At 32.5% G+C, this 27,773-nt stretch overlaps 1 protein-coding gene across 1 annotated transcript in view; it reads left to right on the forward strand.

The window, feature by feature from the left end:
- Positions 1–12,310, forward strand: part of RhoGAP68F (Rho GTPase activating protein at 68F) — a 132,491-nt gene extending 120,181 nt beyond the window's left edge. The window contains exons 10-13 of the mRNA XM_090380518.1: positions 1,309–1,386; positions 3,073–3,198; positions 8,728–8,831; positions 12,140–12,310. Of these exons, the coding sequence (XP_090236644.1) occupies positions 1,309–1,386; positions 3,073–3,198; positions 8,728–8,831; positions 12,140–12,310 (479 nt within the window). The remainder of the gene's footprint in view (positions 1–1,308; positions 1,387–3,072; positions 3,199–8,727; positions 8,832–12,139) is intronic.
- Positions 12,311–27,773: the final 15,463 nt, after the last annotated feature.

A 27,773-nucleotide genomic window follows, 5' to 3' on the forward strand; every position in this document is an offset into this window, starting at 1 on the left:
ACAGATGTAGGATAAATGTCTGGAAATTTGCCTTTAGCCAGCGGGTAGTTGGTTAGTGGAACAGACTTCTATCCCTTGTTGTGGAAGTTGATAGCCTAAATAAATTTAAGGCTCAACTGGACAGGTATTTCGAATGAACGGAGGGGTGAAGTGGAAGTTTTTTTTTTTCCTGGCTGATGCTGTATAAGCTTGCTTTCTTACATCATATGCCTATGCTAGTGCTAAAGTAGGCCTTTTTATGGTTTGAGTTAAGGGATCCTTTCTTGAAGCTAATGTGACTTCTCCACATATGTAACCCAAGTCATCCAGAATGTTCACGCAATTACAGGACATATTAATCTTACACAACATAAATACTGTGCAAAAAGTATAAATCTCACAGAGAATAGCCGTTAACTGAGAACAAATCACCCAGTACCTAGCTGTGAAGATTACGGCAACAGAGTTGAAGATGCATTTGAGGCAGCAATGACTTATCACGTGATGCAGAGCGAGGCAACAGTTGCCAATCAAATGATAAGAGTGTGGTGATACTGAAACTGCAGTGTTGCCATGCATTTTGCTGACAGCCATAGTTGATAATGTAAAGTAACTAATATGAGACCTCAACTGTAATTCAAAAACAAGAGCCAATCGACAAATTGTAATGCGATTTTTGTGTTCAGCAGCATAAAATTAGTCAAGATTGGGTATTTTCGTTTTCGTAACATTTTATATGTTGACCCGTGTAATTGAAGAGTTCAAAAGACTTAAAAATAATTGGGTCTAATTGACTACATGTACATTTTTTCTAGGTTAATAAAAAGTAAATGAGTGGGGGTGGGGGGGAAGGTCTTATTTATTTTGATTAATTCTCGTGTTAGTAGTTTATGCTAGATGCTTAATAGTCAGTCTTGAACCAATAAAACTAAAGTGATATAATCTTTCAGCCAGTTCCATTTTTGTCATTGTAATTTGATACATTGTTAATTGTAAATAGGTTTCTGTAAAGCTTGTGGTTCTGCTACATGTTCTCAGGTTTAATATAGTAATTGGGTTCCTTTGAATAAATTCTTTAGTGGATTGGCCGAGTCATATATAGATGCTTTTTTTTTTTTTTTTTTCCCCTCTCTCTCTCTCTCTCTCTCTCTCTCTCTCTCTCTCTCTCTCTCTCTCTCTCTCTCTCTCTCCCATATAAAGTATAAATGAGTGGTACTGTGATGTATCAATTATAAAATACAGTAGATTAAAATTCATAAAAAGCTATTGGTTATTCGGTAATATCAATAATTCAGTCTTAAAAAATAAAAAATTAATTTTGTTTTCCAGCTTTAGAAACAGAGGGATTGTTTAGGCGTTCTGCCAGTACCAGTGATGTTAAAAATGTCCAGCTAATGTTCAATGAGGGTAAGTTTACATTCATTTTATGAATTAAATTAATTACTTACCAATGCTAATTCTCTAATTTAGTGACCTTTGCTATCTTTTTTGTAAATGGGAGCCACATTAACTGCTAATACACTGCTTATTACATCATTAATGATTTAAGTTTAGAGAAAAACTTGTTTACTTGAAATAGTCCTATCGTATGATGGAATCTTTACTTTACTTAGATACTTTGATGTATAATTCAATGAAACAGTGAATTTGAGTATTTTTGTTTCTTCATCAGGTGAATCCATTCATTCATTTTCTTTCCTTATATGTTTAATGCACTGTGCACACACACAAATATTATCTTTAGAGAGAGAGAGAGAGAGAGAGAGAGAGAGAGAGAGAGAGAATGACAGTCAGTGTTTTTTTGCTGTTAGAAGGCATCTGTGAGTAAACAAATAAACTTAAGGGAATAATGCAAAATTCAGTTGAAAAATTTTATTATCAAAAATGTACCAGTTGCTCTTTTATGCCATTTGGTATTTATACTAACTCTGACAAATCAGTCAAAATATTTCTCCTTTCCTTCAAGAATATTTTAAATTTGTTCCAGTGCTGGAAGAACCTCTGTATTACAGTGCCATAACTTGTCCAGTGAGCTCCCTGTGTGGAACAGCATGTCAAAGATCTATGCTTCAATGTTAGCTAAGAACTTCATAAATTGATGGTACTTCAGCCACACTGGAGAATTAAGATAGTTCAAACTGCTAATCATGGCATTTGTAAATTCATTCAACTTCAGCTTTTTGTAAGTGAAAACTTCTTGATGAATGATGAGAGTTTCAATACTGCTTTCATTTTTCTTTCTATGAGACTATTGCATCCAGTATTGAGCGCCACACATGTAGTGCATCAATCTGTAGTAAGTTCTGTCAGATTTTTCCATGGAACTCAACAACCTTCCAGTCATTTGAAAATATGTGAACAGTTCTTTCTCCAAAGTTGTGCTAAATACATAAACCACTCAGTTAAACCACTAAACAACATAGTTTATATCTACACCCTGAAAAAATGTGGCCTCAACAATGTCCCACACATACATGCTACTTGAACTTCCTCCAGTTGCTATCTGGTAGAGTAGAGGCAGCACAATTATACACTAACTGATCTGGTAGAGTAGAGGCAGCGCAATTATACACTAACTGATCTGGAAGCCTCCTAGAGTTCTAAATTTCAAATCACATAGGTTGGCATTAACAAAACTATTCAACTAATGTCAACCTACATGATATGAACTTTTACTGCCATTTACTGCAATTAAAAAATTAGGATTCCCATACCACTCACTCTGTAATACCATAACAAAGGTGGCAAGATTTGAACAGTATAGAGGTTCTATGTAGTAGTAACCTACAAAATCTCTAGCTAAATTAAAAAATAAATTAACAAGCCTGACTATAACTATAAAGCTTGTTATAAAATATTGCTTTAAATTTCATGAAATAGAATTAATAAATCTGTTCTAGGAAATTATAAAATGAAATACTGAATCTGTGTTTAGTATTTCATGTGAAGAATAAATGGAAAATGCATTTGTTTGTTTAATTTTTTGAGGTACCGTAGGCATTCATTGTAAATGGACATGATTAGTGTAATTTACAACTCCAGTTATCTTTTATAATAATTTGTAAATTTAGTAAAAAATATCTTAAATTTCAGGAAAACCAGTTAGCTTTGAAGATTTTGAGATTCATGTACCAGCTGTGATACTGAAGTGCTTTCTTAGAGAACTGGAAGAGCCACTTTTAACCTTTGATTTATATGAAGATGTCATGACATTTCAAGGTATATTTCTTATTAATATGTCAATATTCTAGCAATAAAGTGAAAATGTGACTTGTTTTTGCATTACTACATGTTTAAATTTGCATTATTTTAATTAGAAATTATAATTATTGTTTATTCAGTCTATCTTTACAAAAAGATGAAAACATGTTTCTTTACTATATTTCAAATTCACACTAATCTGCATGGGAAATTGTATTACAGTTATTATTCTTGCCATGATAGTGATCCCAGAGAGTTTGTTATCTTAGCCTGTATCTGGATATCCAGACATAGACTAATATAAACAATGGTGCTAGTGGGAGGGAAAGGGCGGGTGAAATTTGGAATTTATTCTAGGATAAAAAAAAAAAGTCCGAATGTCTTATTCTGTTTGAATTTTAAAAAATATAGCTGTGGGGTTTTGAATGGTAAAAAGGTAAACGGATGATAAAAATAATAAAATAAATATGCATGAGCAGACACATACCTAATATGAATAAACATTTTATCCGATACATATCTGATTACTCTTATTTTTTAAACTATTTTTATTATTATTTACAATTTTGAACTCCATGACACATTTTTAAAAATATTTCATAGCTCCAAAACCACTCAAAATTAGAGACCTGTTTGTACACACACTCATACACGTACGCTTATGTATAATGAAAGAATTTGATTTTGTTTTTAAGGTATTGTTAGATAGGCCTGAATATATTCATAAAGTGCATGTTGTCTTCACCACATGTTCACGTGTAATAACTCAACTGCTAATAGTTGGATTAACATAAAAGTTTATATTTAACTCTTTTAAAAAATTATCCAGCCATCCAAAATTTAATTAAAATCAACCTAGTATAAATTCATAATTATAGTTTATTTTTATATCCATTTGAATGTAATAACTCCAGTAGGTGATTTTCGTGAAATTTTATATTTGTTCTTTTAGAAAGCTTTGTCAAGCCATCTGAAATTTCATTAAAATTCATCAATGTTGGTCCACTGGTGATATATTGGCTTATTTTACCATTTTAAACCTATGGAAAAATTTGGTGGAAAATTTTGATGAAACCCAAGCAGTTGCTTTTGATTGTGTTTGGCATAAAGGTGTTCTAAACAAGCTTCCATCTTATGGATTTGCTGACTGTTTTGTCCAATTGCGTATCCAATTTTCTCTCTGACTGCTCACTGAGGGTGATGGTAGATGGCTCTCTGTGTTCTAACTCTTCCATTAATACTGGTGTTCCTCAAGATTCAGTTCTTTCTCCCACTCTTTTCCGTCTTGCGTATTAATGACCTTCTTCCATTGACTGGAAATTCTATCCATAGTTTTGCAGATGATAGCACATTGCACTCCACCTTCCAGTTTGAGAAACCTTGTCCTGCACAAATAGCTTCATCTTCTTGAATGGCCACGATCGATTCCTTAAATGCTGAGCTCCAGGTAATCCTCCAATGGGACAAAATTAACTTAGTTAACTTCATTCTTTCTAAAATTCAGTCTTGTCCTTATACTTGCAAAAAGGAATCTACTGCTCCTATTCTTAGAGACTTTGTAAGATCTCTAGACAAGAGATCACATATCTCTATTAGGGGATTGCCTTGACATCTAATCTCACTTCACATAAGCACATGAATATTGCTTCATCTAAAAAACTGGATTTTCTCCTTTGCTCTTGATGTTACTTTTCTTCTAAACAACTATTCACTCTACAAATCTGCCCTAACATGGAGTATTGATCCCATGTCTGGGTGGTGCATCCAAAACCTTTCTTGGGTTTCTAGACTCTGTTTGAAAGAGGACAGTCAGGTTAATTAATAATCCATCTCTTACAAAATCTCTCCACTATTGGTCTCATAGAAATTCTGTTTCTGCTGCATGCCTTCTCTATAAATACTTCCATGGGCACTGTACTTCTGAATTACTCTTATTTTTTAAACTATTTTTATTATTGTTTACCATTTTAAACTCCATGACACATTTTTAAAAATATTTCATAGCTCCAAAACCACTCAGAATTAGAGACCTGTTTGTGCACACACAGGTAGATGGCTCTCTAATTCCTCCTCTCTTCCAAACCAGTTCGAACATGTACAGAAACCAGTCAGCAATCATTTACTGTCCAACTTAAAACACACAGAACCAACTTTTCTTCTTCCTCAACTATCTCTTCACCTTTTGTTTTCTGGAACAACCTTCTTTCACATGGCGCATTATAGCCTCAGTTGCTGATGTGCCAATAAAACCCAAATCTTTCACATATATTTCTTGAAAACTACAGAGATTCAAGTCTCAACATGTCTTAAATGGATTAAATGTCTCAACATTTAACCCATTCACAGTTGTAAGTGGAAAGCAAGGCAGTGGAGATTTCCAGGACTGCTGGAAGTCATGGCAGAACAAGTAAATACATGAGATGGGTTAGGGTAACTAAGTAGAAACAGTTGCATGTACACCAATGCTAGGAGTATAGTTAATAAAAATTTGAGTGCTTGTCAAGACATCAAAGGCAGATATTGTTGAGATATCAGAGACGTGGTGTCACACAGACATAAGCAGTGCAGAATTGGAATTTGGGGAGTAGAATGTGTACAGAAAGGATAGACAGGACAAGGAGGGAGGAAGGGTTATGCTGTTAGTTAAGAAACACAAAATCTAAGGAAGTTCATCCAATTGATGTTGGTGGACAATGCAATGTTGTCTGTTTGGTGTGACATAAGCACTGGAGAAGAGAAAATGAGAGTACATGTGTGTTATAGGCCTAATGAATCTGATGAGTATAATGAGCAGTTGTGCAGAAAAATAGAGTGCACCAGTAAATCTGATTGTCTTATAATGGGAGATTAACTTTCCAGATATTGACTGGAAGTTGTGGATTGGTCACTCTTACATTAGCAAGACTTTTGTGAATTTATTGGATGACTGTTTTCTACAGCAATATATTCTAGAGGCAATCAGTGGGAGTAAAACTCTTGATCTGATTATCAGTGGTGATTATTCATGCATTAAGAATTTGCAGATAAAGGAACCACTGGGTGACAGCAATCACAATGTACTGATGTGGGAATTACTTAAAGATGTAACTACCATCAAGGCTAAAGGGAAGGGCTTTTGCTTTTGTAAAGGTGACTACAGGGGTCTCAGACAGTTTTTAAATTCTGTACAGTGAGATCAACTGATGGTGTTGCCAATGTTGAATGCTAAATGGGAAGCCTTCAGGGATGCTTCCCATTTTGGAGGCTACTAGGCTTTCCATTCCAACTAAGAAATACTGTTCAAGGTTTAAGCCTAAGTGAATGTCAGATGAATTAATGAGGCTCATGGCAGAGAAGAAAAATGTATGGGATGCATATAAAGTATCAGATGACACAGAAGCCTATGACAGATATAAGCTAGTCTGTAATCAAGTCACAAAAGAGGTTATACAGGCGAATGCAGATTACGAGAAATCTTTGGCAAAGGATGCAAAGAAAAACAGCAAAGAGTTCTTTACTTATTTAATCTCTAGAAGAAAAGGGATGAATCAGATTGAACTACTTAACATAGATGGGTTGATTATTGATGATCATGCTCAGGTAGCTGATAAACTGAATGAGTATTTTGCATCTACATTCACACATGAGGAGTTATTCAATGAGCAGGAGTGTCAGAAGTTTATCAAACTCTAACAGGGAACTGAGTGATTTTGTAATAACTGAGAGCAAAGTGGAGGAGAAATTGTTGAAGTTAAACATAAAAAAGGCACCTGGGGGTGGACGGGATCTATTCAGTTATATTTAAGTAGGCCGCAAAGGAAGTAAGAAAACCCTTAGCCATAATCATGAGAGCTTCCTTGGACTCGGGGGAAGTCCCCGAGGACTGGAGGTGTGACAATGTATTGGCAATTCACAAATGAGGTTCAAAAGGTAACACAAGTAACTATAGACCAGTTAGTTTAACTTGTGTTCAGAAGAAAATAATGGAATCACTGGTTAAAGAAGCATTGCAGGATCATCTAGACAAGACTGCAGTAATAGTTAAGACACAGCATATGGGCTTGTTAAAGCGAGGTCTTGTCTGACCAATTTGATTGGATACTATGATGTGGTCACAAAGGAACTGAATGTCAAAAATAATTTTGATATCATATACTTGGATTTCAAGAAAACCTTTGATACTGTTGCACATGGAAGATTGCTGTACAAATTGGAGAGGTATAGCATTACGGGTAAGTTGCTACAATGAATAAAGGGATGATTGAGTATGAGAGTGGTAATCAATGTACATTGCTCTTCATGTACAAATGTTATTTGTGGAGTTCCCCAGGGTGGGTTCAGTGTTGAGCCCATTGTTGTTTTGTATATTTATTAATGATATTGATGGAGGTATATCAGGCTTAATGTCCAAGTTTGCAGATGATACAAAGGTTGGCAGGGTTGTTAATGACAGTAAAGACAGTATGCTACTCCAACTGGATCTAGATAAGTTGGACAAATGGGCTGAGAAGTGGCAACTGAAGTTTAATATTGACAAATGCAAAGTACTGCATATAGGTAGCAATAACCCAAGAGAAACATACCAACTGTGTGATACTACACTCAGGGAAGTGGAAAGTGAAAAAGACCTGGGGGTAATTGTGCAGTCAAATATGAAGTTCACTGATCAGTGCAGACGGGCTGCCAGGGCAGGTCATGGAGTCTTGTCTATGATATATAGGAATTTTGCTAGAAGGGACAAGAAGGTGTTTATCCCGTGATACAAGGCAATGGTCAGGCCACACTTAGAGTACTGTGTACAGGTCTGGTGGCCTTATTTTAGGAAGGATGTAGTTTACTAGAACAAGTACAAAGAAGGGCAACAAGATTGATGAGGTGAACAAAAGGTTGATCTTACCAAGAAAGGCTTATGTTCTTTCTACAAATTGCAGCGCCTGGAGAGTTAGTCTCCTGCGAGGTGATCTGATTGAAGTGTATAAGGCCTTGAATGGTATGTGCAAGCTGACATCTGATGGGATTCTTCCTCTTGCTCAGATTAAGGTCCTGAGGGGGACATAGATTCAAATTGAGGAAGGACAGTTGTAGAATTGATGTGTGGAAATTTGCCTTTTTCCAACGGGTAGTTGATTGGTGGAACAGACTTCCATTTTTTGTTGTGGAAGTTGATAGCAACTTCCACAACAGGCATTTGGAACGAATGGAGGGCTGAATTGGAAGGTTTTTTTGTGTTTTTTTTTTTTTTTTTTGGCTGATGTGCTACATAAACTTGCTTTCTTGCATCATATGCCTCTACTAATGCTAAGTACTATAGGTTCTAATAGCTTTTGTATTTGAGATTTTCATTAAATAATAAAATAAATTTAAAAATAAGTATTTAAATTTTTTTAGCTATTTCAAGTTTCATATTAAATATAGATATGTACTAGTTCACTTTGATGAATAAATAATTAAAATTAAAATTTTTAAAGGTAGTATGACTATAGAAATTAAATTTGGAAATAAGATAGTATGAGTAGATATGTATATATATATATATGTGCATATAATCACCAACTATATAAATTACAGAGTTAGATGCTGCTGATAAACTTACTATTGCCAAGTCTATAATAGTCAGGTTACCGGAGGATAACTATGAAATATTAAGGTACCTCATTGAATTTCTGGCTAAGGTAAGTCTTGAATAATATGCCAAGTAACTTTAAGATATTTGAATGTTTGGCAGATATTCATTATCTTATATGAAAAAGTGACATTAAATAAAGTATATTACTTATATTTCTGATGTCAGAAGGAAATTTGCAGTTCCTTAATCAGTCTTTAGAATTTTGATGTTTGAACTAAATACATTTATCATATGGTTTCACTTCAGTTTTGAAATCTGGTTATAATTTGGATACACGAGGGATGTTTGAAAAGTTTGTGACCTGAGTATGAAAGGATAGTGGTACAGTCATAAAAATTTCTATACTTAATGTATAACACTTCAAATAAGTAGCCCACCAAGTTTTGTGTAGTTTCACTAATGCCTGTTTTTAATTACAGGTCCTGAAGTCAACTAAGTTGTGTGAATGAAATCAGCCACCATGCAGGTGCCCAGTATTTGGGGGGAAAAAAAGGACATATCAAAAGCAATTCATGAAGATATGGTTACAATGTTGGGAGAGTATGCATTTCATATTCCATGGTTAAGAAGTTGGCAGCAGAATTTAAATGAGGGAGAGTCTAGAAGATGACCCATGCTGTGGAAGACCTGTGGGGTCCATCATTCCAGAAGTTGTGAACAGTGCGAATGATCTGATGGCACGTGCTTGATGGGTGAGATTGCGATATATTTGGAGAAAAGGGACTAATGCCAAAGACAATTCCTGAGGATATGATTACAACATTGGGGAAGGGTGTATCTTCCTATTCCATGCTTAAGAAGTGGGCAGCAGAATTTAAATGAGGGAGGGAGAGCCTGGAAGATGATCCATGCTGTGGAAGACCTGCTATATCCATAACTGCAGAAGTTGTTGACAGTGTGCATAATCTGATGATGAGTGCTTGGATGGGTGACAGTTCAGTACATTGCCAGCATCTTTGGCATCTCATCCCAACATATTAATAGGTTCTAACCATGAAAAAGGTGTTGGCACATGGGTGCCAAAATTGTTGATAGCAGATCAGAAATGCCCAACAGTTGTCAAGTTAACATTTGCATCATTTTCAAGCAGATACAGCAAATTTTCTTGTATGAATGGGAATGGGTTCATCAGTTTCAGCCAGAGATAAAAGAATACTGAAAACGCAGCCTTCTCCACAGAAAGAAAGCTAAGTCAATTCCTGCCATCAAGGTGATGGTGCATTGGGGTTTTGGGATGCTGATCGAGTGTTTCTAGTGGACTACCTTCAAAAAGGTGAGACGAGACAGTCACAGGGGAGTATTATGCAGGCCTTGTGAGGCATTTGCATGGGAAATGTCAATGACAAATGCCAAGGAAAAATCAGAAGGGGAGCCTTGTTTCACCAGTAGAACATGCCTGCTCGCTCCCATGGCTGCACTGCATGAGTGCAGCTTTGAAATCTTGGACCAACCCCCATATTCATCAGACTTCAGCTATTTCCTAATTTGAAAATATACCTGGCTAGATTAATTTTCCCATCAACAGTGATGTCATTGCTGCAGTGGATGCATTCCTCTAGTCACAAGAAAAAATCCTCTTCACAGCTGGAATCAATGCATCATGACAAAAGTGTACTGACTCCAAAGGGGGCCATGTGGAAAGTAATATATTACCTGACTCCTCAAATAAACCCTTCATATTCAAGCCACAAACTTTTCAAATGCCTCTTGTAATTGTTTTTGTCATGTATGTTGTCTATTCCTCAGAGACTCACTGCTTTGTGATTGTAAGCTAAACAAACTGAAGGTGCCTGCTGAAATAAGTCTTCTATTTTTAGAATTAGGTCCTTTGTCTTTATTCCTTTGTGATTCTTTTTTCAGTTACTTTCTCTGAGTCAGTGAGGAGCCTGCCTTCTCTACAAAGATAGGAAGCTACCATGATTTGTTTATTTTCCTTGAATCTGATAGCAAAGAACTTAAAAGTTAATATTGGTGATGGAGTCAGAGAAAGCATATCTCTGCCAAGATATAATGACTTCTAGGTCATCAATAAGTGAAATCTTCATGGGTGAGAAAATCATAACAGAAGGATGCAAAATTGAACAGATACTTTGCATCAGTTTTTACAAATGAAAAACCCTTCATGGAAAATGAAGCTGAGCAGTATGAAATTAGTAGTACTGAAATACTACAGACCAGTCAGCCTGACATCAGTAGTATGGAAAATCATGGAGGCAATGGATAAAAATTAGTGCACATAGATATAATTTGTATTCTTAATGAAATGCTGCATGATTTTGTAAAGGAAAAATGTTTAACTAACCTGATAAACTATTATGACAATATAACTTGAGTTGGATGCAGAAAATAACTTAAACTTTTTTTTTTTTTTTTTTTGGAGATGAGCTGTGCATTTGATTTGATCCTTCATGAGGGAGATTGCTATATAAGCTAAAACATATTTAGCTTGCAGGTAAGATCCTTAAATGAATTACATGATGGTTGACCACTGGAGATAAAGGGTTGTAATTAATACTTACTCTTCAGAATGTGCTATAGTTATAAATGGAGTCCCTGCGGGATTGGTATTTGGACCCTCCTGTTTGATTTTTTTAAATGATGCTAATGACAGGACACAATGTGTGATGGTTTTTTAAATAATGCACTTTATTGGTACAGGGATGAAGTCGAATATATTGTTGTAGATGCCCTTTACAGCCAGAAAGAAGCCAGGGATTATTTGCAAATGATGTGAAGATTGGGAAAGTGTTTTCTGATTAAGAGCCAAGTAGCATTCCTTCAGGATGACTTTGATAGCCTTAAAGATGGTCAGATTTCTGGAAATCATTTTAATGCTGCAAAGTACAAGGTTTTACACTTGCAAAATAATTCAGAGTGGATAAGTTAAAAATGGTAGCAGAACAAAAGGATTTGGGAATTTGTTAACAATTACAACAAAGGCAGATCTGAAATTCTCTGCAGCTGAACTATGTTAGCATAATTATTCCTTAGGAAATAACTTTTTTAGAAAATACTTGTCTTAACTTAATATTGGACATACAAAATAACTAATTTTCTAGTAACTTGTTACATGGTCTCAGAAGGATGATTACATTATTATCAACCCCTTCATCTAAGGAGAAATTAACTTTATTCAGTCGTTTTGACAAGGGGAATTTATAATATTATTCTTGAAGTACCAATGAATTAACATTTGTATATTCTGTTAATCCTTAATTTAGCATTAAACTTCCTTAAAAGTCGGCTGCTGCCATATTTGGACTGTTTATAAATTGGATATTATTATTAAATTTGCTTTATTTAACTGTATTTAAATTGCTATGATAAATTGATTCAGTTTTAATATCACTACAGGTTATGGATCGCAGTGATCTGAATAAAATGACAGCATCAAATCTGGCAATTGTGTTTGGACCCAATCTCCTCTGGGCACGAAATAAACAAGCTTCTCTTTCGACGATCACTCATATAAATCATTTCACTGAATTCCTTCTTAAAAATCATCATCTTATCTTTGTCAAATAGCACAAGAAAGACCTTTATGGGATATATTTTTTTTTTTTTTTCCCCTGTAATGCATCCTTGAAAGTGAGGTGCTACAATATGTAATCCAGCAACAGTTAGCAGACATCTGATAGCAGTTCTTCCAAGTCGCTGCTGGATTAGTTATAAAGACCAAATGCAACAACTCTTGTTTTAATGTGTAAAGTGTTTTGTAAAAGATCAGATGTAGTTCAAGAAGGCAGGACCTGATATTTAATAATGCTGTTTCTTTGGACACCGTGGTATTGTATTTAAGGACCAGTTGCTGAAGAAACAGATAAGTCAATGTTAGTCATGTACAGAATATTATAATATTATATATTTCCTCAATTTTTTAATGTGTATAAATATGTGTTTGCCAAAAGAAGACTATACCTTTTGAAGATTATACACCCTCATTACTGTAATTAGGTGTGCATTTGTATTCTGTGTTATATTTCTTAACATTACCCCTAATTACTGTTTTTTAGGAAAATTCTTATGTAAAAAAACAAAAAGAAAAAGATTCATTTAATTTTATTTGTCTGCAACTTATTTTCTCATTAAAGCTAAGCCAGTAATTTATAATCTTTTAGTAAAAGTTGCAATGGTGATAGTGTTTGTGGGCAAGGCTTTGTTTCCCCTCCCCAGGTAATCTTTAAAGGAATTACAATTTCAGTCTCAAATTAAGTTTTCTTTCTAGCTTCATAATTCTACTGCTCAATTACAGCCAGGTTCAAAAATTGCAAATTATTACCATTATTATTTATAATTTTGGTAATTTAACTGTAAATCCTTGCACCTTCTAATCCAAATAAATGTAGTCTATATAAATGGTGTGTTTCGAGAGTGAAAAGGAAAGTGTTTTTTCTCTTATATTGGTTTAAGTTCAGAAGATGGCAGGGCTGACGCAAGGCCTCATGTTACTATTGGAAGTGCAATATGCAATGAAGTTGCTAATAGTTTCTGATTGAAATCAGCTGAAAGTCACTGTAATATATGTGGAAAACATTTTATGTATATTTTCAATAAATTTGTATTGAAACCTTAGTCAGTGCCATTTATGCATCTCAATTTGCTTAAACAAATCTGGATGTATGTTACCTTTATTATTAAATATTTAAATTATTTATATCAGGATACTAGTATTTATCAAGAGGTATTAATATTTATCTTAACTTTTTGTTTAATAAAATTTATTCCATATCTATTCAAAAAATGTAGAATATCTTTAAAACGAAGGATATGAAATACAAAATAAAATAAAACTATTGAACTATGTATCAATAAATTAGTTCACATTTAAATGTATTCTAATCCTCAAATAATATTTTTTTACATAAATATGATTAAGTTGCACTTAGTTTTTTTGTTAATGTTTCATTTTATGTTTTATTGACTATTTAAATATAATATTAAATTATTTATATAGATATTTAATCTAAAATAGATTCTATTTCTGAGTAACATCAAATGAATGCCTGTAAACTAATGTAAGTGGAATATTTGATATTCTTTAGGAGTTTACATCACAAATCAGCTCAGCAGCTGTAGTGAATTGCTAAATAATGGATGCAGTGAAATCTGTAAAATTAATACCTTTTCAGATATTTTACTCAAAATCAAATTATTATCAATGTCTAAATTGGATTTTATATCTATTATTGTGGTGACCTTCACATTTTGATTGTTGTTGTGACACACTTCAATTGAAGCATATCAGCCAGTTTTAAATTACAATTATATTCTGGTAACCCTTTATGTAGGTAGGTAGATTATTTTTCAATTTTGATACATTTATTATAAATGTATAACAAATGTATCATTAACAGTTTTTTTACCAGTGTCTAGCATAGATAAACACTGAAAATAAAAGAAACCACTTAATTTTTTTTGTAGACTAGTGCCCAATACTTAAATAAATACAAAAACAGACCTGGCTCATTAACACACATTTTTACAGACCTGGCTCATTAACACACATTTTTACAGACATGATACACAAAATTATCACATATAAGATTAAGCAAATTCATTACAACAGAGGAATGAAGAAATTTTAACCTACATGAGATCTAAATATCTGTTTATTTTCATTCGGAAATAAACAGATGGAAATCAGATGTTTCATGGTATATTCCTGCCACTTCATAAGTGACTGCTGCTTCACTGTAAAAAATAAAAGTCCTTTGCAATGAGGAGGGAGCAATGACAGTTCTTTGATATATAATCACTGATGCAAAACATTGCTACTTCACTGTTTCAAAGAACAAAAGTTCTTTGTAATGGTGAAGGAGCAACAACAGCAATAACTGAAGTAGTAAAAACATACCACAAACATATTTCCACCTACATATAATTTTCAACTGAAAATAAATAGTTATTTAGATCGTTAAAAGCATTTTGTTCCTTCTTTTAATATATGTATGTTACCTGTGCGCTGTGCCACTCAAGCAACATAGTATGAATTCAGCACACTATTACCAGAGTAGTTTATACACTGGTGAACTCCCAATGAAACAACAGATAAATAAAATATTAGTAAATTTTATGTACATGTGCACTACCACTAAGGAATCACTTCACTTTCACTTCATTTTTCCTTTCCTGATAAATTGGTTGAAATCTGACATGCATTTATGACTGTCTCCTTTTCAAAGTGCAGCACACCCTGCTGTAATGTGTAAAATACATTCTCAAAAAATTGGCACTTAATAGAAATGAGCATTATATCGTGATGCATATTTTTATATAACAGCCAAGGATAGGCTCTAAAGGCTATAATTTGTCCTACTTATCACAATTTTATCAATGCATATTACTGTGATTGGTAAATGATATATTTAAAGTCAGTTTGTTACTTTTTCTTAAAAAATATACATACATAAGCAGCATTGTTTCATTTTTGATAAGTGGGGGGAAGAGAATCTTGTATTGGGCTGTTTTTTTAAAGAATGTATATAAGGTGCATTGCCTTGTTTCTCTCTCAAAATAAATCTATAATTATGCATTGGTTTTCTTTAGAATTTTTGCAAAAATTTTAGAACTTTTTTATTTTTATTTAAATATTTTAATTCTTTCTGTGTATTGAGATTGTCTTTCTTTTTTTTTTTTTTTATACACATTGTTTACAGTAAAGGTAGTAAGAATTTGTATATATGGTAACTGTATACGTGGCTGTCACCTTTGTCATTCTTATTGGTGACCCCCCCCCAAACAAAAAATAAAATAATTGTAGACAATTATTTTAATGTATTTCATAATCAATGAACACGTGGCAAGATGGATTTTAGAATTAAAACTACAGCTGTGTTCTAAGACTTTATATAAAAAGAAAGTCTTATCAGAATGTTTATCATTCTGTTTCTTATAATTTATGGATGAAAACAAATTTTAATTGATAATATAATGGGCTGGTATCTTTTTAGTAATGTTTACAGTAAAGTAAAACAAAAATTAGAATAATTATTTTCTTTTGTAATTTTTAAAATTTGTAAACTATGAATGGTGCTCCCCTTGATTAGGTGCCTTTTGTGTGGTGCACCATCTGCACACTACATGTGGCAGCCCCGATTGTATATAAATTTTTACACACAAAATATATTACTAATAAAAATATGCAATGCTTGCTTATGGGCACCCATAAACTGAAATAATGCTATCTAATATGGTGGCTCTCTTGGGCTTCATGAACATAGTGGTAGACAAGGTGTCAAATATGAGCATAAATTGGAACTAGCATTAGTAAAAGGCACATGATGCAAGAAAGCAAGCTTATTTAGCATCAGCAAAAAAAAAAAAAAAAAAAAATCAAATTTCATCCATCCACTCGCTCCAAATGTTTGTTTGTCTAGTTCTGCCTTGAATCTATTTAAGCTATCAACTTCTACAACAACAGATGGAAGTTTGTTCCAGCAATCAACCACACGCTGGCTAAAGGCAAACTTCCACACATCTGGCACCTCCGTAGCCAGGTGGGAAGGAGCAGCAGTGGGTAGCACATGCTTCTTGATTAGACCGGGGTTCGAGCCCGTCACCACCAAATACGGAGGATGCGGAAAGGTCAGGGAATGACCACCGCATATCCCAGAGCAATATGGCCTTAGTTGCTAATGCTCCTAAAAAAAATAAAAACCGCACATCTATCCTACAACTGTCTTTCTGCAATTTGAATTTATGCCCTCTCAGGTGATTATTCTGAGCAAGAGGAAGAATCCCATCAGCATTGAGCATGCTCAAACCATTCAAGGCTTTATATGCCTCAATCAGAACACCTCGCAGGTGCCTAGTCTACAGACATTGTAATTTGCAAAATTTAAGCCTTTCTTTGTAAGAGCAACCCTTTGTTCCATTCAATAATCTTGGTTTGCCTTTCTCTGCACTCGCTCCAGCAGTCTAAATCCTTCCTAAAATGAGGCCTCCAGACCTGTATACAGTACTCAAGGTGTGGCCTGACCATTGCCTTATACAAGGGGATAATCACTTCCTTATCCCTGCTAGAAAAATTCCTGTATATCATTGACAAGACATCATGCAGGACAAGACACCTCTTGCAGACAGTCTGCACTGCTCAGAAAACTTCATATCTGCCTACACAATTACTCCCACGTCCTTTTCATTCTCTACCACTATCAGTGTAGTACCACACAGTTAATACATTACTCTGGGGTTACTGCTTCCCATATGCAGTACTTTACATTTGTCAATGTTAAACTTCATTTGGCACCTCTCAGCCCATTTGCTCAACTTTTCTAGATCATACTGTCATTAACAACCCTGCCAACCTTACATGCATTGTAAGATGGTGCATTGCAGCAGGATGGGCTGTTATAGGCAGTCCTAATTAATGTTGTTGCATGTTTTACAAGGAATTGGGACTATTTGTCCTCCATGGCTCATTTGGGGGGGGGTCTAAGTTTGAATCCCACTGAAAGTTGGGAAGAATTCTTAAAGGATCCTCTTCCATAAGAGTTGTCTGATCCTGGGCAGAGGGAATGGGATTTTGCCATGAGTTATTCCATGTTTTTTTTTTTTAGCCTGCAGAACATCCTAAGATGCTGATGCTATGTAAGGTCAATAACAACTGGAAATTATATATATATATATATATATATATATATATATATATATGAATAATATTAACATGTATGTGTGTAAAGGAATGAATAAAATGAATGTGTGTACATTTTGCTTTTTATGCCATCAGCACTGATAAACTAAAAGTATTTAAGTTATCAACATTTGACTTAATGCAACATAGATATAACAATATATAAATAACATTATACATGAGTGGATAATGCTAATTGCAAAGCATTGGTATTAAGTGCTTTTGGCATCATTCCCTTATTTCATTATCAATGTATATGTCTTAATATTAAAATAACATGCATATAAATTCTATATTGCTTGAAATTTTTCACTCTTTCAATAAACAGAAAATCTAATAATTTAAATTGAGAAGAAATCATATTGATTTTGTAGATAACACAAAATAAATATGATTTTTTCTCAGTTTAGTAATTAAGTAATAATGTTTGAATACAGGATGGTTCAATCAATAAGTTGGAATTGTCTTGTGTGATAATTTATCATTGACAGCTTTTAGTTGCATGCTGGTAGTGTTTTTTTACAAAAAAGGCAGCATGTCATTTTTCCAAGCAGAGAACAACATCCACAATCCCTAAATTTTTTATCTTTTAGCAACAATAAACATCAACTTTTCATACATTAGAAGAATTAAGTCAGTATCAAATCAGAAATTTCATATTACAGGTCACACTCATAATAATAAACTTTCACTATGTATACTTTTTGTTACTTTTGATATTCTTGCCATTTTGAAGTAGTCAAAATGTTATAACCTAATTTTTAAGTTATTTCATAATTGAGGAAAATAAAAAATAATATTAAAATAATTCATAAGATATTCTTTGCACTAAAAAACAAATAAAATTGCACTAGATAAAATCATATCAGTTTATTTAATGCCATTTCATCCATTAGAAAGTATTATGCCAGTGGGTATATTTAAAAAAAAATAATAATATACTAATAATTAAAAAAAGAATGGCATCGTTTATTTTATATATATATATATATTGGTTGGCATACTGGCACTGACTACAGTTTATATTACTACTAATATTTATATATATATATGTGTGTGTGTGTGTGTAATGCATGTAGTTTTCAAACTCAATGCAAAATATAGTTATTTTGTGTTGAATTTTGGTATTTTAATCAATTTCCCACTGATTTCTTACAGCAGATTGTATATTTAAAATAAAAGGTGCTAATTAAAATGTTTTTTCAGTGTATGACATGGAATACACTTGCAAAGTATTGTATACAGAAAATGAATACTTAGTTCAGTTTGATATATGTAAAAATATGAAAAACAAGAGTTGTACAAGTATATGTATAGTTGTCACTTTGTTGATTTGAATGTGGACACTTATGTATGTTCAAATGGATATGAATTAATATTTATAGCTATTTCAAAATTATGAGTAGGTCAAATACTGACTTTATATGAATGCTCAATTTTTTTTTTTAATAAGGCATTTTTTTTTTTAAGACCATCAAATATGTGTTTGATCTTATCAGAAATACTCCATGTTTATAAGATATTTTGCCACATAATTTGAAAAAGAAAAAAAGAAATTGTGGCATTCATGATTTTTAAGAGTACCTTCAAGGCTATAGGTAAAGATTTTACAAACTGAAACCACATGCTGTAGCAAAGTTTGAGACCTTGACTGGATAAAATATATTGCATACCTATTCTTGTGAATTATATTTGAATTTTAATGGACATAGTGAAGAAAAATATTCTGTTATATGCTATTTTAGTAAAACGTACCATCTCTTCCAGAAATTTAACTTTCTTATGATATTTTTTATGTGGCAGTGTAGTTATATATGGGTTCTTTTCATCAAATATAAAGCAACCTACAGCAGCAATCTTCAGGCAAAGAACTATTACTCTCTCTCTCTCTTTATATGTGTGTATATATATATATATATATATATATGCACACACAGGTAGTTCCCGACTTTACGAGTTAATTCGTTCCTAGTGTGCACTCGTAAAACGGAATATATTTCCATATACATAATGTTAAAAATAGGGGTTACGTTCTCAACAATGAAATTAGTTAGCTAATTAGTTTGTTTAACAATGATTGATTTATCTAAAGAAATGAAAACGTAGCCTTTAAAATCAAGCAAATTATAATAATAAAGAAATTATTTATGACTTACAAATCTTGAATATTTATTCTTCGTCAACTAAACGCATACTCGTTGATCACTCATTATTGGCTCGGCACTCGGTTCATTGCACAAGGAGTAGTCTTCAGAAATGCTTCAAGAGGCATTTGTTTGCAAGATAATCTTCTCTTTTCTTTATAAATTTCAATAGCATATATAAGCATTTTTTTAACGGAATGCACAAATTGCAACTAACACGATTTGCGCGAAGTAACAAGTTTACGAAGCTTAAAAAAAAAGAGAATGTAGAGAAGATTCTGAAAATTTGTTTTTTTTTTGCAATTGAAGATTTCAGTAAAGGGGAAACACATTTCACCATAATAACATAAAAAACTACACAGTTCCAGCTATTGGTATTTTTGCAAATGCAATAACGTGGAGTTTACTGCCCGTTTATAATTGCTTATACTAACAGAAAAGCCCAATAAACCAGAAAGTGCAATTTTTTTTTTTATTGTTTTATGGTAGTGACCTCCAGAAATGTGTTTCAGAAAAATATTACAAAGGCGTTCAAAATTGATTCTTATAACGGAACATATGATAACGATGAAAGTGTAGTGCATTTTAATGATTTGAATTGGTACTACTGTAATACAATTTACACTATAAAAACGACCTTTCAGAGAGTTATATAGCGAAAATTTCAACTTCTGAGGTCATGGAACGAATTACCAAAAAACAATGTGTTATTTTAATGATATGATGAAAGTGGTGTCTCTGGAACAGATTAATATCGTGAAGTGGGGGTACACTGTATCGTATAGCTACTAGCGTGGTTTGAAATGCTGTATTTATGAATGTTTAACATTCATTTTTTGCAATAATGTTCATATTTTCGATTTTGTTGATACTTGAAAAAAAAAAAAAAAAAAACCTTAAACCCAGGACTCGTAAAACGGGAACTGCCTGTGTATATATATACACAGGAATTGCTCTGTGTGTGTGTGTGTGTGTGTGTGTGTATATATATATATATAGACAAATGTATTTGATAAGTGTATTGAGTAGGGTTGCTGACCTGTCAAGTGTAATTACAATGGAATAAATTAAGAACACCTGCAAAGTAAAAGCAGATTATCTGAAAATAAATAATAAAATTAAGATTAACATAAAAATAACTGCTACATTAAGTAATAAAATATTACTTAATGCTTTAGGTTTCCTGTGGAAAAGAGTTAACCAAGTTGGGGGGTGGTTGCCCTATGTTTCTGTTGACCCACCAAATTCATTTTAACTGTCTTCAAGGGGGCTGGCAGCCAAAACTGAAGGAACCATAGCAATAAGCAAAGTCTCTTTTTCTGTTATGATGTATACGTGCAAAACATATACATCATAGCCGACCATAAATATTTTTTATTTATATTACACACACACACACACATCCACAAAAGAATCATATAGATTTTTATTTCTAAGGACTTCATTATTAGAGATTAAAATGTTAAACTTGTAAAAAAAAATTATAGCAGCATATTTTTTTTTTTTCTGTTATACTGCTTATCACATTGTCTTGGTATGTGCCTCAACATCACCTCAGCATGTGTAGACCATAAAATATCTGATCACAGTCCATCCCATATGTTTTTATAGTATGGCTTGTGCTAGTGACAGCTCCTTGAATATAGAGTTGTAAATCAAGAGTTTGTATCTGATGTGAATAAACATTCTGAAGTCATCATCATCATCAGCCATTTTCAATCCACTGCAGGATGAAGGCCTCTCCAGCAACTTTCCAGTTCCTTCTGTTTTGAGCACTGGCCATCCATTTACTACTCAAAAACTCATGAATTTCATCTATCCATCTCCGCCTTTGTCTTCCAGGTTTTCTTCTATCTCCTCTTGGGTACCATTCTGTTATTTTCTTAGTCCATCTGTCATCATGTCTTCGAGCTATGTGTCATGCCCAAGACCATTTTAGTTCTTTAGTTTTGATAAGAATGTCCTTTACTTGAGTTTGCTGCCTAATCCATGTGTTTCTCTTCTTATCTAACAGTCTGATTCCCAATATAATTCGTTCCATTCTTCGCTGTGTAGTTCTTAGCTTTTCTTCCATTCTTTTGGTGAGTGCCCAAGTTTCACTTCCATAAGTCATGGTGGGGAGTATACATTGATTCATTATTTTACGTTTCAGACAAACTGGGATATTGCTCTTCAGTATGTGACTATATTTCCTGAATGCTATCCATCCAGAATTTATTCTTCTCTTGACTTCCAGCCATTTATCATTATTACAGCTAATAACTTGTCCCAGATACTAAAGTAAACCTGTCAAAAAAAAAAAATAATTGGAATTGTCTATATGCCAGGCAGGTCAACTGATTTGTATCTCCTCTCCTGACTCACTTGTCAAATAACCATTCATCCCAAGCAACATAAAACCTCCATGCTCTATTAGGAATGCAATTCACTTTGCTAAAACAGGATTCCCTGAATCAAACAATGTTTGATTTGGGGATCAAAATAAATTACAATATCGTTAAGGGTGAAATTTATACACCTGTAATGATTTCGTCTGTAAAGAAAAATGATCTTATAAGCTTTCATACTACACATTAACTTTGGAAAAGCCTGTTTCTCCAGCCTTATGTAGTTTTTTTTTTTTTTTTTTTTTGAACCTGAAATCTGACCATTCATAGTTCTAAACATGCAAATGTTGCTTCATCGTGCAATTATTCTCTTTAGAAAATCATTATCTTCCCACTTTGTGATTTTGTACATGAGTATTATATACAGAGATGTGATTTTTATGGGACTAAGTGCAAAATTACTGTGAAGGAATAGTGATTAGTATTTGAAGGATTTCTTTTATATAAAAAAAATAATAATGAAATATATATCATTACAGGAATAAAACATTTGGTACAATTATAAATCTAGGGGTGTATAGAAACATTGTTCTTTTCAACAATATATTGTTGGCCAGATAGATTGTCATTATAAACAGGGTGATATTGTCACTGCATCAAAATTGCAAAATTCAGCTGAGTTAACTGCCCCATACACACAGTCTTAACCAGATGACATTTGGTTATATTATCTGGTCTGGACTCTAAGCTATGATTGAAAAAAAATATATGATGTTACTTTTGATTTTACTATATATTTCATAATTTCACTTTTGTAAATATAATAATAAAATAGTAATATAATAAAAATATCAAGGATTGAATTGGTATGATTCTTTTGTGATGCCCTGTATTTTTAAAGAATGATCTTTATATTTATTTACCATATTTTTTTTGATGATTAATGTTTTAAATGAATTAAAATGATTAATGGAATGTAAATTTTGCCTATGTGGAGTAGAATATATAAAAACTCGCAGTATAAATGCGTTTATAAATGTTTATATAAAAGAAATAGAATATACTTATATATAATCTATTGTTCAGTAGATTCCAGCCTGCTTTCTCATTTCTTTAAAACTAAGTTTATTTAAAACTGTTTCTTGTATATTAAAAACAGTATTCTCTGAATTTTATAAAAATAATTTTTTTTTTTTTTTTTTGTTATTTCATTTTCTTCAGTCATAATGACTAAAAGATTTAACAGAACGACAATTTTGACCTTAGTTCACTACTGAAAGAAAACTACTCTATGATCTGTGAAATAAACATTAACAATGTGTAAAATAACAAAAAATATTAAAAAAATCACATCTGTTTTTTTTTTTTCTCTGAAGAACATAAAGATAAGTAAAAGAATTATGGGTCTCTTGAAGTCATAAGCAAAGAAGTCTGGAGATTCCTCATCACAAACTTTGATTGGATAGTTCAAGACACCTATGACTGCATTTGTAAAGAATGATCTTTATATTTACTGTATTTACCATATTTTTTTTGATGATTAATTTTTTAAATGAATTAAAATGATTAATGGAATGTAAATTTTGCCTATATAGAGTAGAATATATAAAAACTCGCAGTATAAGTGTGTTTATAAAAATTTATATAAAATAAATAGAATATACTTATATATAATCTATTGTTCAGTAGATTCCAGCCTGCTTTCTCATTTCTTTAAAAATAGGCTGGAGCACTATGAGACAAGTTGCACTCTACTTCTAGGAGGGGGAGACCTTGGGAGATTGTCAGCTCCATCTATTTTGAGATTGCCTCAGAGAGGGAGAGTATGTCCCTGGTCTACAGAAGCTAGGAACATGTTGAGTATCAGAAGTTCTGAGTACTGCTGCTTGTGCTGTGCTTGGATTGGAACAGATTTGTTTTTTCTTAGAAAAGTGGGATATCTAGTTGTGTATATAAAAGCATGTTTCCTGTGGAAAAGAGTTAACCAAGCTGGGGGGGGATGCCCTATGTTTCTGTTGACCTGCCAAATTCATCCCCCAACTTAGCTAACTCTCTTCCACAACAAACAGGCCTCTATACACACAACTAGATGCCTCGCTTTTATACAAAACAAGAATGTTTCTACTCTCAGCACCAGGTAGCTCTACAGACATTGTTCTAATTTATGTAGATTCTAGTTATTCCAACATTTCTGGAGTTTACAGTCTCCCGAGGTTTCTTCCTTCCCTCACCTTTTGCACCAAAAAAATCCAAATCCAATCATTTCCTCACCAAAGTGTTCGGTGTGGCTTGCAGTTAAGAGAGTCAGTCAGGCTGTCCAGTTAGAGTTCATGATATAGATTCTAGCATTGCAGGACTCTAGAGATCCATGATTGCTCTGCTTTTCTTTGTTGTATTTCAGATAGTAACATATAAAGTACTTCTGGTTGTTTTTTTTTTTTTTATAATATTTTTATTCGCAACTAATGAGGGAAATAGTTCTAAAACATTTGCCCTATCTATATATGTAATTTTTCATTTAGTATATTCTCTGTCATGGCTGATTTTTTAGTTACTGTTATAATATTGCATGTTTATTTATATTAATCTTCATTCTCACTGCAAAGGTACTAATTTATAAATGAATTTTTAAACTATGAAAGCTAGATGATTAATACTTTTAATAATATTTGTGACAATTGTGTTTATTCATTTGAAATTTTACTTACTGGCAGTTAAAAAAAATCAGTCTTCTTTTGTATTAAGAAATGGATAAGCTTTGATAAATTAATTTCATTTAAACTATCATGATATAATTTATCATAATGCATGCTTTGTATGGGTGTATTATGCATGTTTTCAGTTTGATTCTTGTTGCATTAATGAATTTAGGTAGATCTGATTCAAGTACAGTAATTCTCTGTACAGTACAGAGAATTACTGTACTTGAATCAGAGAATTACTGTACAGTAATTCTCTTGTAGTGACAGTTCATTTAACAATATTTTGATGATAAACACTGAATCACCAACTCCTCTTTTTTTGTATAAAGATATTAATTTTTTGGCATAATGACACAAAATGTATAGTACAGGAAAATATAAAACATTATAATGTTTAATAAACATCTTTGAAAAAGAACTAATTCAATCCATGCTTGCTACAGAAGATTAATCCTACTTTTGTTTTAATTAAAATATATGTATTTGAAATTTTGGCTTTGTAGGTGTTCATAGGTTTGCAATTTCATGTAAAGCCAGTTACAAAAATAAAGGAAAGATATCATGCTCAGTACTGGAATAACATCTGTGGCATAGCTTTGCCATTGGAAGGAATTTAGTTTCATTTTGGCACTATGTACTCTTAATTCCAAGTGCTTCCACCATTTCCATGACTTAAAATTAATGACCTTATAAGCATTTTAAGATTTTATAAGAAGACATTTAGAAAGCATTAAGCCCAACTTTTTAACAGCACAAGTAGTAATATAGTGATAAATATTATTGACCTTACTTTGAAGTTTTCATTTAGTGGCTGAGGAGCTTGTTCTCTATTTACCTGTCCACAAAACTGCTTTTTGTGAGATATTTAGTAAAACATGTTTGTATGTAAAGTTAAAATTATCTTGGCATAATATTTACTCGGCAAAGTTTTGTGCAGTTTTCCTTTTTTTTTTTTTTTTTTTTTTTGTGGGTTTCATTGATTTATTTGTATCATTAATCATGGTGCAATTGAAAAAAGTGCTAAATATTCACATTAGATCTGAATGTGAATTTTTATTAGAAAAATACGTCATTACACATATGGTAATGCATTCCTACCCAATACTTTTTTCTCCATGAGAAAATTTGATTTGCTTAATGATTAATAATTAATAATGCTGTTTTCAAGGATGTAGCCCTGTTGTTAATCCAGCATTGTTGGCATTAAAATCCATTTCACAGGTGTTGGTGAAAGAAGAGTAAAAAATGTGGTAGTTAAGTAATTTATTAATCGTAATTTATTATCATTTCAATAATAAAATACTTAATCTACCACATGGTATAATAGTCTAGTATCTATCAATTCATTAAAAAAATTACCCTTTGTCGGTAGCAAAGTTCAAAAAAAGTTTGTTCTGATTTCTGCTGTAAAAACATTAGGACATATGCAGACCCATTGCTGCAGGAAGTAACAAGTTTCACTGCCATAAATGATCAGCTACGCTGTGGAAAGCATAACTTAGTCTATTCATTTCGATGAGTATTAGATGTGAAAGTCTTCCCAGGAATTTCAATCACTGCTTTCATAATTTCTGAACCTAAAATGGAATTTATTGTTACTTATCCACCTGTTGGAATTTTCTGAAGGTCTGAAGAGTGCACCAGAACTGATTTCTGTTTTATATGAAATAAATTATATATATATGTATATACGTTTTCCTTCTTTTTGCACAGGGGATTAATTTTTGTCCCATGCCAACAGTGACAGATTAAGTGAGTCTATTGTAATATATGAAAATGCATATAAAGAATTAATATTTAAAACTTTTTGATATAGTTTAGCTTGGTTAAAATTTAGTTGCATACTATTTAGGAACACTTACACATTTCATTACAATTCACTTGAGGCAATAAACAATTTAATCAGTATAATATTCTTCCTTGTGTTGAGTTAGCTGGTCTCATGCAGAGATGAGGGACTTTTTTCTGTCAGAAAACTTTTTTTACTCACAAAATGTACAAACTGATCTTTGGAGTGTAATGTCATAGTCTGAGTTGCCTTTCCTCCATTCCAGAACCCACTGTGTTCTTCTTATCTAGCTTTTTCTCTCTCTCTTTTGATACCCCCCCCCCACTAGACATTCACTTTTAATCACTTAGAAATTCACTATTAGTCTTTGGAGAACAATATGAAAGTTTTGTTTGTGGTGTGGGGGAGATGTTCATTTCTTGGTTGTATAGTCATTTAGAACAATTAAGTAGATTTTTATGTTAATAATCCAATCATCTGAAAGATTAATCTCGCTTACATCAATAACTGTTTTCTTATTTTCACTGCAGACCACATATGATTAAGGTAGCATTGGTGGTGAAAAGAGGTGTTAGTAATACAAATTTTTGAAGTTAATCATGTCTAAGATTATTTTGTTATATTATAGTAATATCTATTTTTATAATTGTTTTAATGTATTCTTTAATTTTGTTTTAATTAAAAATATTTCATTATACCATTCAGAATGAATTCTAGATAATACTAGAAATGTTAATATTTCTAGAAATTAATAGCTTGGCTGAATAATGTTCAGGAAAGTGTCCAATGGAAAATATAATCCTTTTCCTTGTTTATAATATAAGGTAAACTGGTAAAGGTTGGAGAAACAACTGTTAGTAGAAAGAAACTGTTTATAAAGAATGGGAATGCTTTCCTTCAGTAGCATGTAGTTGGTCTTCATAGTGCAATATTAAAACAACTATGAAAACAGTTGAAGGCAGCGTGCAAATATATGCCAACGAACAGAGTTTTTGTTGCATAACTTAGTTTACTCTGGTTTGGAAACAAGGAAAAAATATTGTTGAGCCATTAATAATACTTAGAATCAAGCCATGAAGCCTTTTAGGCTCTAAAATATTTGTAAAATTTCTGAAAGAAAATTAAAAATTTGGTATACTTGTTAAAAAACTAAATATCGTACTTGTGGTAGTTTCTTGGAGAGGAGTAGTAACACATTGTGTAATTGCAGTTCAATTATAACATTCTGCATGGTACTGCAGACTCTTATAATTGAATACCAAGGACTGGTAAAATGCATTAGTCAAGGCTTTTGATGTGATTAAAATGTTTACATAGCAGCACTTGAAATGCTTAAATGATTCTAGAATATATCTTCTTTTTTTTTTTTTTTTTTTTTTTTCATTTTTATTAAA

Source organism: Mastigoproctus giganteus, chromosome 8 (assembly GCF_048544385.1).
Source record: "Mastigoproctus giganteus isolate SK-2022 chromosome 8, ASM4854438v1, whole genome shotgun sequence".
Lineage (NCBI taxonomy): Eukaryota > Metazoa > Arthropoda > Arachnida > Uropygi > Thelyphonidae > Mastigoproctus > Mastigoproctus giganteus.